Genomic DNA, 14,884 nt, shown 5'->3' with positions numbered 1-14,884 from the left:
ACTCATTTCAAAATCAAATATGTCATTTTAAGTGAAGTCCTCATTATCAGGATAACCTAGTAAAGATGGAGCACAGGGAAGGAGAAGATATTTCAAGTAGCATCATTAGCCACATGAGTCTGAGAGGCAAAGCCTGAGACACATTTCTAAGTCTGACTCTGAACAAGGGGCATTCCTAGCCTTGACATTCTGCTTTGCCTTCATACACTTTTATATTTTCACAAAGCACTGTCACAATATATAAAATGATACAACTGTTATCTATAATTCTGCTTTCATGGTAATGGTGGTGGTAGAGACCCAGCAAAAGAGAAAAACCGAGGTTTTTCTAGAGTCAATTCAGAAAATTATCCATGTTAGTCCACTTGCTAACACAGTAGACCACAATAATCAATGATATGCCAAATGATGTCCCAAAGGAATTACAAGAAATAAAGGATTAAAGGTACCTGGTACTTCTTAAACTAGGAAAGTTAATAAAATTCAATAAGGAAAGTTCTGTTAAATTGGTCAAAAAGTTAATTAGAAAAAACGATTTTCTGTTCATTTAAGAAGAAGGAATATATATTTGAATTTCTATTTCCTTGCCAATCTCAATTACTCTTAGAAGAAACTCCTCAACAGATAGGTATTTTTAACTTTTTTGTATTCTAGTTGAGCTTGTTATTTTTACTGCAAAGAGCTGCATATTTTATTCAGCAACCTACCCACAAATCCTTCATTAATCAACCAATCCCCATCCCTTTGTGTCTATAAATTAACAACTTGAAAAGTGCTGCTTCTAATTAGGTCAAAATGAATAAGCTTTGAAATATAAAATTTGTATCCAAATAATTACTTAAGCACACATACCCATCTAGTTAATTAAAAGTAGTGTACATATTTTATAATTACCAGTAAAATGGCAAATATATCAACAAAGCAATGATATATACATTAGACACAAAATGACTAGTTCACAAAAGGAGGCATGAAAAAAGCATTTTTATGTTAGATAATTTAAGAGACATAATATTACTGCTGAGAAATAAGGCAGTGGTTTTTATTAGATAAATCTACTTGTCACATGTAAGCAATTTCAAATTGATAAAGGTAACACAATTGACAAAGGTGTCAAATTGATAAAAAGATGACAAAATGATAGATACAAAATTGATACAGTGTGGCGGCCTAATGCATTGCAACTTTTCCCCACAGTCTTTGGTAGTCCATTTTGAAATTAAAAGGATATATGTCAAGAGCTAGGAAATTATTGGAAGTATTAGACAATACACATCATATCAATCACAACTAGAATGGCAAAAAGGAACTCTGGGAACATATTGCTCCCGACTTCAACTTTTAGAAGAATTGAAAGAATGTATTGTTGAGCTTATATTAAATATTTAAGTAACTATGTCCAACCAAAGTTAACATTTTGTAACTCAAATTTCCCAGGAGTGTTTTAGGCACATACACAGTAAGAGCTACAATCGGCTGAGAAAAAGTATTCCCTTCTACTACATGTAATTCCTTAATTAGGCTTCTAATTAATTTCAGGAAATTTAAAACAACAGGTGGAGTAACCTGGTACAAGTAAATGTAATAAATGACATAAGGGCTCTTCAAAGTAAGTATAAGATCGTGTCATAATATTAAAAAGAACTACTGCTTAACTAAGAGGAAAATGTTTCTGGTAGGACAAATCCAAGGGAATGAAGGATAGTTTACTATTAAGAAATATACCTAGCATGTCACATAAACAGATCAAATAAGCTCCCAGATCAAGATAATCTTAACCATAAAACCTGTGGCCCCTGCCATGTGACTACATGCACAACTCCAGGCCCGAGAAAAATCGTTGAAACTTCTTAGAGCCCAAAAGCAGAAACACAACTCTGGGCTTTCTTGTTGGGTAAGATACAGTATCTTATAATTTGTTTATGATAGCCATTCTGATCTGTGTGAAGTGATGTCTCACTGTGGTTTTTTAAGAGTCTCCTTATTTTTTTTGAGATTTTATTTATTTATCTTTAGAGGGGAAGGGAAGGAGAGATGGAGAGAAATATCAGTGTATGGCTGCCTCTCATGTGTCCTCTGCTGGGAACTGGCCTGCAACCCAGGCATGTGCCCAGACTGGGAATTGAAGAGCAATCCTTTGGTTTGCAGGCCCATGCTCAATCCATCAAGCTACAACAGCCAGGGCAGCACTGTGATTTTAATTTGCATCTCTCTGATGGCTAGTGATGCAGAGCATCCTTTCAGATGTCCCTGTGCTCATCATTAACAAAACAACAACAAGAAGTTCTGGCCAGGTTGCAAAGAAAAGGGAACCCTGGTGCACTGTTGGTGGAAATGCAGACTGGAGCAGCCACTGTGGAAAACAGTATGGAATTTCCTCAGAAAACTAAAAATGGAACTGTCTTTTGACCCAGCAATTCCACTACTGGGATTATACCCTAAGAATCCTGATATATCAGTTTAAAAGAACCTATGCACCCCAATGTTCATAGCAGCACAATTTATAATAGCTAAGTGCTAAAAGCAACCTAAGTGCCCATCAGTGAGTGGATCAAAAAACTATGGTACATTTACATAATGGAATACTATGCAGAGAAAGAAGGAGCTACTACCCTTCATGATAACACAGATAAAACTGGAGACTATTTTGCTAAGTGAAATAAGCCAGACAGTGAAAGACAAATACCATATGATCTCACCTATAAGTGGAACCTAATCAACAAAATAAGCAAGCAAGCAAAATATAACCAGAGACATTGAAATAAAGAACAAATTGACAGTAACCAGAAGGGAGGGGAGAGGGAGGTAATGGGGGGGGGGGTGAAGGGTCATCAAGGAACATGTATAAAGGACCCATAGACAAAATCAAAGGGGGGAAGGATTGAGGGTGGGGGGTGGGGGGGTGGAGCAGGGGAAATCGGTGGTGGGAAAATGGAGACAACTGTACTTGAACAACAATGTAAATAAATAAATACAATAAATGAAATCTGAAGTAAAATAACTCATTAAACAATAAATCAAGATTATACTGAAAAAATAAAAATAAAATAAAAATTTAAAAAGATACAGTATTTCACATACCAGATACTCAGTGTTCATATAAATTACTGCCCTCAGTTACTTAATCTTTAAGTTTGCCTCTAAAGCAAATATTATCTCCATTAAAAAGCCTAATTTCACAGACTTTCAGATTATCTATACCTTTGAATAGTTGAACTTGAATTCAAATTCTGTGAATGCCAGATGTCTTGTATAAATTAAAGGTATATATTCTTACAATAAACCCAAGATAAAGGAGCCAGTTTAGGAATTTGAACACAAAAGTATAAATACTTACAAAAATGATCTTATTAATTTAAATGTATTTCTTATATCTGAAAAGAATGTAATTTTCTTTAAAGACACCAAAATCTGGGGGTTGAAGACACATTACTCCCTTACAGATTACCTGTGATGGCGCAAAACCAGACATGTGGAAAGCTGAAAACACAAGTGGCACCTCCGCCTTCAGGAGCATTTCAACATAGTGACTGCTGCAAAAATACACAGGATGGATGCCAGACTCTATCGTGTCAACAGGGAGGTACCTCTGCATGAAAGAGAAAAATTGAGAATTAATGACTGCGCAGCTAAAATAACCAAACATCCTAATCTTTTGCTCTGAATTGCTACTTCACAATTAGTGTGGTCTCATAACAAGTTGTGCAAATATTATAGTTACATAAATTTAAAAGTCAGGTGTTAAACACTGTAGAAAGCATAAATTTCAGTAAATGCAATATAATATTCCTTCCCAGACACTTTGTAATATGGCTGACACTTTGGCTACTTCAAGCCCTTGTGCAATGACGGGGATGGGAGTTGCATGAAAGAATAAATATACTGGTGAGTACATGTGTAATAAATGCTTTACTGTTTAATTCTATGCGTATTTCAATATACTAACTATTCTTGGCTTTGTCCAATGATTCCATAAAATTAAAAAGTTTAATTTGTCAGTTCTTAGAGATATTGCCTATCCCCCTTTTTCTAAGTAATGTTAACCCAGCTATAAATCTGTGTAACTAATAAATGAAATTAAGTACTCCATTAGAAATTCATGTCTAAAAGTGGGGAAAAATACATAATGCATTTACATCAAAGTTTTCAGGCCAATTATATATATAATGATATGTAAATATAAATATATTTATATATAAAATATATAAAATAAATATGTATAAAATGTACACTTATATTTTATATGTATTTATATGCCTATATACTATATATGTGTGGATAAACACAAATATTTACAGACTTGTATTTCCTAGCAATTTCTTTAAAAATCTGATTTTTTCAAATTTAGCTCTTAGATACAATTTATTATCATAAATGTTCTATAATGAGTATTACTATAAACTCAATATTTAATCACAATAATTTGAACAAAGAATAAACTTGAAGATATAAGTTAATGTCAAGGAAAACTCTTAGACTAGCAGTTATACCCTGTAGGCTTATAATAAAAATAGATAAATTAGATCTGAAGAATACATAATTAAGAAAGTTTCAGAAAGGCATTTTATGTTCTTGCCTTTACTGGGCAACTCTTCCTTTTAAATCTTTTTAAAAAATATATTTTATTGATTATGCTATTACAGTTTTCCCAATTCTTTCCCCTTTATCCTCCTTCCACCCTGCACCCCCTAAACCTCCAGCATTCCCCACCTTAGTTCATGTCCATGAACTCAGTCCTTTGGCTTCTCTGTTTCCTATACCATTCTTTACCTCTACCCATCTGTTTCATGCCTACCAATTATGCTTCTTATTCCCTGTACCTTCCTTCCTCCACTCTCCCCATCACTTCCCCGCAGATAACCCTCCAAGTGATCTCCATTTCTCTGATTCTTTTCCTGTTCTAGTTGGTTCCTTAGTTTTTGTTTTGCTTCTTTAGGTTCAGTTGTTGAGAGTTGTGTTTGTTGTCATTTTACTGTTCCTAGTTTTTTATCTTTTTCTATTTCTTAGATAAGCCTTTTAAACCTTTTAAATAAAAGTAAGTTAATACTTTTTAATTAAAACAAATCAAACTCACATGAAACAATCACATGAGAATTAGAATTAGAATTAGAATAAGGAGGATTTCTTCCCAACTTTATTGCTAAGGTGCTTTTAAGGATTTAGGTTTGACTTATATACTAAAGTTTCTGAAATCATTGGATTAATTTATTAATGGTTTTTCTCTTTTATTGTTCATCATGATAAATGATAATTTGTCATTTCACATACATAAATATATATTTGTAGAAAAATATATGTTGTAGAAATACTTTATGACACATTCTCAGGAAGATACTTCCTAGTATACAGAAAAAACCCACTAATTTTCTACAAGCATGAAAGACATACATAGCACATTAATTGCCCATCTTGTAGTCAATTGCTGATGGATGTCTAGGATAAAATATAATCTTTCTATTGAATAAATAAAAATAATAATACAAACTGCATGAGAATTAGCCTCCTTTATCTTCTTTATTTTCTTTTGTGAAATACACAGTGTTTCACTAATAAGTATTAGTAGAGTAAAATTAATGGATGTAATAAACATATGTAAAAGCAAGTCAACTTTTATATACATAATATTTTAATTTTCAATACAAACTTAGGTAATACTTTTCTGAATACATGTGTAATAATAGCATAAGAATTGCGTGTATAAGAAATAATTCTTACACAGTGTCTATGCAGCACTGAAAACAACATAGAGTTGGTCTGTTAAGAGATGGTGGTAATAGAATAATTAATTACACTGTCAAAAAAAAAAAACCAAGCCATTATTATGTAATGAATTCCTAAAGATGAGCAAAGAGTTCTTCTACTATTATAGATTATACTCTGTTGGGAGAAATTATACCATACTTTTTTGTAACCAAAACAAGCTCCTTAGCACCAAGCCATGAATAGAGTAGCTACTCCACAAATTATTGACTGAATGACAAGAAGAAAAGATGCTAATGATTTACACACAGTACTCACAGTAAATTCACTTGCAATAATTTTATTAATTTGTCTATTAATAGCCATTTCATAACTCTAATTTATAGTAAATGCTGTTCTTAAAGCCAGATCAGTGACATCTGTGAGCCACACAGATGCAACAGAATATTTCAAATCTTCAAATGATAAATTATATTTGTTAAACTTTTAGTATTTTGATGTATTGTGCTTGGTCACAACAGTCTGAAAGGATGATAACACTTATTAAAGGTAACTGTAAATAAAACCCAGAATATGCCCTGGTTGGTGTAGCTCAGTAGCATCATCCTACAAACCAGGGTCATGTTTTGCTTCCTGGTTGGTTGCCAGGTTGCAGGTCAGGTCCTTGGTAGGGCCTACAAGGCACAACAAGTCCATGTTTCTCTCACACATCAATGTTTCTCTCCCTCGCTTTCTCCCTCCCTCTCTCTCTAAAGATACATATATACATACATGCATACATAAAATCCAGAATATAGGATTAAGTAGAACACATGTAGGATAACGACAGCATTTACTACATCAACTATGTGACATATAAACTGATATATAAAGTATGCTAAATTTGTGAAAAAATATCAGTAAAAATTTTTGGTTTGGAATATACTAGAAAGTGGCATAATATGAAACAATGAAACACAGAGTACTTTACTTCAGTGATTAAAAATAAAATATATGTACTTTTTAGAAGTGAAAAATAGTAAGCAGTTTCTTAGTTTTTTTTTTTTTCTTCCACTATAGGTAGCTCTGGTGAGCTGTTTCATTTCTGACACTAAGAAAAATCTAGCCCTATGTAGCTATGGAAATTAAACAGAAAGACCATTACACAGACAAATGCGGCAAACCAATCAAACCGACGCAAACCCAGTCCCGGTGCTGCACTGTGGGAACTGCGGCAGAGGACCAGCGCAGGGACCAGGGCAGGGACCAGCGCAGGGACCAGCGCGGCGACCGCAGCACTGCCCAGGTCTGTGCGCGCGTGCAACCTCCCGCAGACGCGGGAAGAGAGAACGCTGACAACAGTTTTCAAAAATGATTCTATAACTCTATAAAATATAAATCTTTCTCCTCTTGGGAAAACACATGAGAAAATGGAATCTTCAACTATAATTACAATTCAAAGTCACATGTAAGAAAGGGAAGGGGTTTTTACTCTAGTCTTCTTTCTTACAAGTGACTGGTCACATGACTTGCTATTGCTAATGCCCTGCAAGAGGGTAACAAGTGCGTCAGGACATGCTGATGGTTATAAAGTTTAAATGGAAACGTACAGGTGAGAGCTGCAACACGACTCTGGAGACCAGAAAGCAGAAAGACTTCCCAGGCCTGAAAAAGTGGAATCTTAACAGTAGAGAAAGCTCAGAACTAACCAAGTTTACCCTGAAGGATCTCCAAAAGATTCAAAAGCTGACAGCCAGGAATCTCTGGGAATAAAGAGGAAGAGACTAACATGAGAAGAACTGAAGGCACCTTTGAGCACCTGAACTCTCCTGTTATGTGGGCAGAAGTCTAAAATTTTATTTTCGGGAGCCAATAAAACAGAGGGTCTGTCTGGTCTGGCTGTCTGGCTGAAGGGACACTGAGACATCATTAGGAAGAGTGGTATCATATCAAAAGTGAAGGAAATTTCCAAAAACATCTAAATGTGTAGTTGAATTCTATTAGAATTTTTAACTCTAACCTTCCTTTGCGTTGGTCCACCAACGCGAGCAACAAATGGTCGGAAGCTTTCAGTTTAAGATGGAACTTTATTGGCCAAAGCTTTACCTGTGCAGGGGCGAACTCTCGAGGTGTCCGGAGACACGGTGCCCAGAGGGCTGCAAATGAGAGTCGCGCCTGGCGCTTACAGCCTAGGGTTTTTATTGGGGTGAGCAAGCAAGCAAATACAGAAGCAGACGTAGCCGTTAGCGATTGGCTATCTCGAGGGAACATACATGGCTATGCTTTCTGCTTGCAGCAGTGGATACTTTTCTGCAAAGACAAGGTCATGCACAGGCAGTTATCTTGTTCAGCACTCTTTGTACTTTCTGTATTTTCTATCTTCCTTGCTGAGTCTGGAGCCTGCCTCGGGTTCCTTGTTCCTCTTGGCTACTTTTTATCTAATTCCGGGCCTAACAAGAACTGTGTGTGAATTTTTATCAAATATTTTTTTTTGTGAATCTGAATATAAAATCCTTCAGTTTTTAATCTCAATTTAATTTGTTCTACTTTTTCATGTTTTTAGTAATGGATAAGGCATATATGATTTTGATTGCTATTATAATTACTATTTGAGATTAGGTATTCCTAATTAGAAATTAGAAAAAATGAATTGCTTACTATATCTTAATCTCTTATTTTATTAACAGCTTTAGTGTTAATAATTAGCCAAACTCTGATTCTTGATGAAATAATAATAATACAGGGCTCATAAAAATTTTTTTGAACCCTGACCATTGTGGCTCAGTTGGTTGGGTGTTGTCCTGTGAAGCAAGGGGTCGCTGGTTCGTTTCCAGGTGAAGGCACATGTATCCGTTGCAGGTATCCGAACTCGGTCCCTGGTGGGCCAAGTTCAAGAGACAACCAATCCATGTTCTCTTTCACATCAATGTTTATCTCCCTCTCTTTCTTTCTCCCTTCACCCTCTCAATATAAATAAATAAAATCTTAAAAGAAGAATGATTTTTGAAAACTTCAAATTGACATTTCATTATTTTCGATACTGCTTATTATAGGACAAGTTTCTAAACTTTTTAAAATGTAATTTGTTTACAACATTCTTAAGAATGCAGAGGATCCGATATCATTTAAATAAATTTTCTCAAGTAACATAAGTCTAATGTCCTTTATATATTTCTAGTTAAGTATTAATTCTCACATTCGACACATTTTTATTAATTAATATGGGCCACAGTTTGGGGCACATCAGTGAACAAAGAGAAAACCTTGCCCTCATAGAATTAATTTATGTATTTATTTTTAATTTAAGTGTATTAATAATACATAAATTAAGCACATCAGAAGTCGATGTAGGTTTGGGACGAAAGGACAACACAAAACAGGATAATGAGGGTGGGGAATATGAGACTGGAAACAGGTGGAAGCATTTTAAGATTGATTACAGTAATGTGAGACGGAGCTCAAGTAGGTGGACAAGTCTCTCCCACAAATAGCTAGAGTAAAAGTGTCTCACCACACCGCAAATTTCTTATTTTATCAAGATTATTTCATGCAGAGAATGGTCAATATGACAGCACAGGTAAACATGCTCACCTTCTTGCACAACCACATCGAAATTACAACTAAACTGCAGACCAAACATCACTCAGAACTGTCAGATTGAGTTGAACAGAAGTCTGACAACTACAGAATTAAAGAAACCGCATCCATCCAGACAGGTCGGGGGGTAGATATGCATGACAAGATGTGTTAGTTCTACATCCACGTGCAGATAAAATTTTGGGAGGGATATCTCAGGAGCGAAGAATCCCAGCCCCACACCAAGCCTCACAGCCCAGGGTTCCAGTGCCAGGAAGATAAATCCCCATAACTTCTGGCTGGAAAAACCAGCAGTGATTAAGTTGGTGGAAGAAACTTCTGGAGTCCCAGTGTCTTTTAAAGAACCTGCACGCAGACTCAGACTCACTTCCTCTGAGCTCTAGCACAGGGGTAGCAGCCTGAAAGGCACCAGTGCATGCAGCAGGGGCCCCAACACCAGGGCCTTGTAGAGGCAGAAGTCTGAGGCCTGTTAGGAACCAGGCCACAAGCAAAACTCACCCGAGCTCTGCCTCTTGTCCCATCCCCAACCCCCTCATCCAACACCTTCCACAAAGCTGGTCCATGGTGCCAAAGACATCGGGGACTGCTGGCATACAGGGAGGAACTGAGGTGTCTAGCACCAAGGTGAGAGAACTGGAGGTAGTGTGTTTCCAGATAGAAAAGTGGGCAGAGGCCATTGTCCCTCTTCTTTTTGTTTCCGTTTTATTGTTGTTCAAGTACAGTTGCCTGCCTTTTTCCCCATCCTCTCCCCCACTACTTCAGCTATCCTTACCTCCCTCCCCTGATTCCGCCCCCCTTGGTTTTGTCCATGTGTCCTTTGTGGTTATTCCTGAAGACCCTTCACCCTTCCCCCCCCCATTATCCCATCCCTCCCCTAGTCTCCTTTCTGGTTACTGTCCATTTGCCCTTAATTTCAATGTCTCTGGTTATATTTTGCTTGCTTGTTTGTTTTGTTGATTAGGTTCCACTTAAAGGTGAGATCATATGGTATTTGTCTCTCACCACCTGGCTTATTTCTCTTAGCATAATGCTCTTGAGTTCCATCCATTACACAATGGAATACTACGCAGCAGAAAGAAAGGAGCTCTTAGTCTTTGTAACACCATTGTCCCTTTTCTAAACCACCCATCACAAAGCCACAGACCTGCAGGTAGGGACCATATCTGAGACTCCATTCACCTGGCTAACATTGTTTGCCCCACCCTGGATATCTTGAGACCCCCATCATACCAAACTAACCAGCCCATACAAGTTGTTAACAGAGACTTTTCCACATTGATTGGTTGGTCCTGGCTCATGATTCATAACTTCCTAAATCCTCTCAGTTAAGCAATAACCAGCCTCAGTGAGGCACAGCTACTGTACGTCTTCCTAAATGGCCCCGGGCTCAGTATAGCAGAAGCCACCCTAGATTCACAGCTTGGCTTCCCATGGGAAAATCCAAGCACAGCACAAGTAGCAGCCATCTCAGACTGCTTTATAGCTCAAGCAGGGTGGCCCTGGGCAGAACGCAGGTGGGGGCTGACATTGCTTACAACACCTAGAAAATCCCAAAGCCTATGCATTCAGTGGACATCTACAGACCACACTGGAACGCTTCCACCCTGCCCCTGGACAGCCGACCCTCCACAGAGGGCAGAGGTTTTGTGGTCAGTGGTCACAGCCAGTCCTTGCAGCTAACTGGCCTGGGTAAATCCCTCTCATTTACTGGCCAACAGCAGTCAAGTCTTAACTATAAGAGGAGGATGTACTCAGCCCACATGGAGGGTGTACCTCGAGTACCCAGCTTGGATGATAGGGCTAGCTGTGCCACTGGACCCTACAGGACACTTACTACATTAGGCCATGCTACCAAGACAGGGGGTCATAGCAGCTGGACCTAATACATAGAACAAACACAGGGAGGCTGCCAAAGTGAGCAAAGAAACATGGAAAGAATAGATCAATACTCCAGAAAAAGAACTAAACAAAATGGAGATAAGCAATCTATCAGACACAGAGTTAAAAACACTGATTATAAGGGTACTCAAGAAACCTAGGGAGGACCTCAACAGCATAAAAAAAGATCAGAAACAAAGGATACACTAACTGAAATAAAGAACAGTTTACAGGGAAACAACAGTAGACTAGATGAAGCTGAAAATCAAATCAATGATTTGGAACATAAGGAAGGAAAAAAACAAAACAAAAAAATAACCAGAACAACAAGAAGAGAAAAGAATCCAAAATGACAAGGATAGAGTAAGCAGCCTCTGGGACAACTTCAAGCACTCCATCACTCACATCATAGGGGTGCCAGAAGGAGAAGAGAAAAGGCCAAAAATTGGACACCTGTTTGGAAAAAATAATGAAAGAAAACTTCTTTAATTTGGTGAAGGAAATAGACATACAAGTCCAGGAAGCACAGAGAGTCCCAAACAAGATGGATGCCAAGAGGCCCACTCCAACACATAGCATAATTAAAATGCCAAAGGCTAAAGATAGAGAATCTTAAAAGTAGCAAGAGAAAGGCCATCAGTTATGTACAAGGGAGTTCCCATTCGACTGTCAGCTGATTTCTCAAAAGAAACTTTTCCAGCTAGAAGGAACTGGCAAGAAATATTCAAAGTCATGAAAAGCAGGGACCCATAGCCAAGATTGCTCTACCCAGCAAAGCTATCGCTTAGAATGGAAAGGCAGGTAAAGAGCTTTCTAGACAAGAAGAAAACTAAAGGAGTTCATTACTACCAAACTATTATTATATGAAATGTTAAAGGGACTTATTTAAGAAAAAGATCAAAACTATGAACAACAAGATGGCAATGAATATATATCTATCAACAATTGAATCTAAAAAACAAACTAAGCAAACAAGAACAGATGCTCTTCTATGGCTAGATGCTCTAGCCATAGAACCATGGCTACAGAGAGCATTTTGATGGTTGCCAGATTGGAAGGGAGTGTGGGGACATGGGTGAAGAGGTGAGGGGATTAGAAGTGCAAATAGGTAGTTATAAAATAGCCATGGGGATGTTAAGTATAGTATAGGAAATGGAGCAGCCAAAGAACTTACATGCATGACCCATCGATATGAACGCTGGTTGAGGGACTGCCTGAGGGAGTGGGGGATGCTGGGTAGATGTGGACAAAGGGGGAAAATGGTAAATATTTTCAAAAGGGGGGACAACTGTAATAGCATAAACAATAAAATGTAATTAAAAAACTGTTAGTGCAATGTTTAAAACCAATGGATCCAACGAAATAGAAAAGGGACCACTTTTTAAATAATATATTAAAACTTACTGAATGCATTAACAAGTCATTAGCATAGAAAACCACCAATCAAAAAATTATTAAATGAACAAAAGTTATACTGTGGAGTGGTTAGAGTACAGACATTGTAACTACAATTAGCTACAAGTTTTAGACAGAATCCCCTAATGAATCTTAGCAGAATGCTATTGTTTTATTGAGAAGCACTAAAACTACTGGTAATGAAATATTCAACATGGTCCATTTGTACTTGAAAAGACAAAAATGATACTACAGAAGGCACTGCATAAGTTTCCATTGATGTTCCAGCTGCACCAAATGACGGTATCTAGGCTCTGCAACAAAGGCTCATTCTAAAACCCGGAGCTATGGTGTCATTCCATGCATTCACAAATCTGTATTCCATATTAAATGATAGCTCCAACACAGTAAATCTAATACAATCCAAGCCTCTAGGGCCATGCCTGGTTTCAGATTCATAAGAAGAAATGCTCTTAGAACACATCACTGCTGTTATGTTAAAATTAAACTAAAGTGTCATGAAAACATTTATAGATTCAAAGCAGAAATATTACAATTTTATGTTTAAAAGAGTTCACTAGTGATATTTGACAGTGTCAAAAATCATAACACTAAAGTAGAATAGTTGCAACTAATGAAATGTAGGTCTCATTTAAGAATACTCAATATGAAAATGTGTGAATGGACTCAAAACCCATACTTATCAAAAGAATTTTTAACATTATATTTGTAAATGGAAGAGTAAAAAACATATGAGGTTTTTAAAAAATTTATGTACAATTTAAAGAATTGTTTGAATTTTACTTATCAGAAGGAAAATAGTTTCATTGCTTGAGAAGTCTTATTCAGGAACTGCACATAGCAACTTCAAGCATAAAATCATACAATTTTAATATTTAATGTATTCTTGATGTATTGCTTTTATTTTCTTTATAACTAATATATAATGTACACAAATAATAAATGTTTTCATTTAGTTTCCTAGGTTGATATTCTCTAGCCCCCTTAACTTATCCTTGGATGCCACATGATCCCATTTCTCATGTGCTACAGGTCATGAAAAAGGTTTGGGAAGCATTAGCATAGTTTATAGAGTACACAGTGTCCCCAAATTGGAGATCTGAAATGGCAGTAAGTGAAAACAAATACAGGAACATTACCTGAGGGTTGCATTTACCTCTAAACTGAATCCTGAGATCTCATGGGCTTAGTAAAATGTTTAAAAATATACTATAATACCTTGATCAAAACTTACCATAGATTCAAAAATGTATATAAAATGTGTTTTTTCTCTATAAAATATGGTTACAATTTCAACTTAATAAATATTTTCTTATATCGTAATTTCACCAAGTATTTCTAAGAAAGCAACAAAGAATATTTATTTAATAGTTCCATTTTTGTATGTAGAATTTTATAACTTATTAAATGACAGGTTTAAAATTTAATAATACACCTATTATCATTAATCTGCCATTCAGCTACCATTAGGTAAGACACCAAATATTTGAGAAAATGTTAAATCTGTATCTTCAAAGAGAATCACTCAAAAGCGTTCACTTAGAAAATAAATATAAATTAATGTGGAAAGCTCTACAAATCAAATAAGAAGACCTCAGTGAATTTAAAGAGGATTTAAAATTTAAAACACTCCTTTAAAACAGACTAAAAGGTCTTACAGAAATATGTAGTCTTGGCAGCCAAAGGAAAGCGGAGGCCAGAAGCCTGGAGAATTGCTGCAGAAACCGGAATGTTTTCTGTCTGTCCCCCAACATCACCATGAACAGAGAAGACACAAACCAGTCGTGGCCAGCACAACCGCCCTGCAGGCAGACTGGGAAGGACAGTTAAGGAACTGTTATAATATCTTATCTGGTAACATTAAACACAACAACTCCATAAATGAGTGGAGTCTCTATGAGGAAAGATACATTAATGATTCTTAGTCCTCATTTCGTCATTAACCAATTTACAACATATTAATATAAAATTACATATTATAAAGTAAAAAATGACACAGTCACTATTATAATGTACTACTTAAGTGTCCAGTGGAGGCCAACAGCACTAGTGACTGGAGGGAAATCTATTTGCTCTGTAGAAACACACCTGTTCAGGTCATGAACATAACTGTACCATCTGTTCTGTAATCCAGGTTATCTGCTAAATTACTAGCATAATCAAGTATTCAAAAAATTCACACATTTGTAGATTCAATAATGCAAACACTACTTTTTTTCTTCAAGTCAAATTCTATTTCTAAAATATAACCATTTAAGTAAAATAATAAACAGATTAAAAAATTCTTATTATAGATTTACTAAATTTAGGATAA

At 36.3% G+C, this 14,884-nt stretch overlaps 1 protein-coding gene across 1 annotated transcript in view; it reads right to left on the bottom strand.

Moving 5' to 3' along the window:
• The window catches only part of TBC1D32 (TBC1 domain family member 32), a 181,602-nt gene that overhangs the window by 16,094 nt on the left and 150,624 nt on the right, over positions 1–14,884 (bottom strand). The window contains exons 31-32 of the mRNA XM_037139635.2: positions 14,229–14,383; positions 3,449–3,589 (exon numbers count right to left, since the gene is read on the bottom strand). Coding sequence (XP_036995530.2) covers positions 3,449–3,589; positions 14,229–14,383 — 296 coding nt within the window. The remainder of the gene's footprint in view (positions 1–3,448; positions 3,590–14,228; positions 14,384–14,884) is intronic.

This window comes from Artibeus jamaicensis, unplaced genomic scaffold, assembly GCF_021234435.1.
Source record: "Artibeus jamaicensis isolate MK-2021 breed Jamaican fruit bat unplaced genomic scaffold, CSHL_Jam_final contig_387, whole genome shotgun sequence".
Classification (NCBI taxonomy): Eukaryota; Metazoa; Chordata; class Mammalia; order Chiroptera; family Phyllostomidae; genus Artibeus; species Artibeus jamaicensis.
Note: the sequence above shows the minus strand (reverse complement) of the source record. Positions and strands in the feature narration are given on the sequence as shown.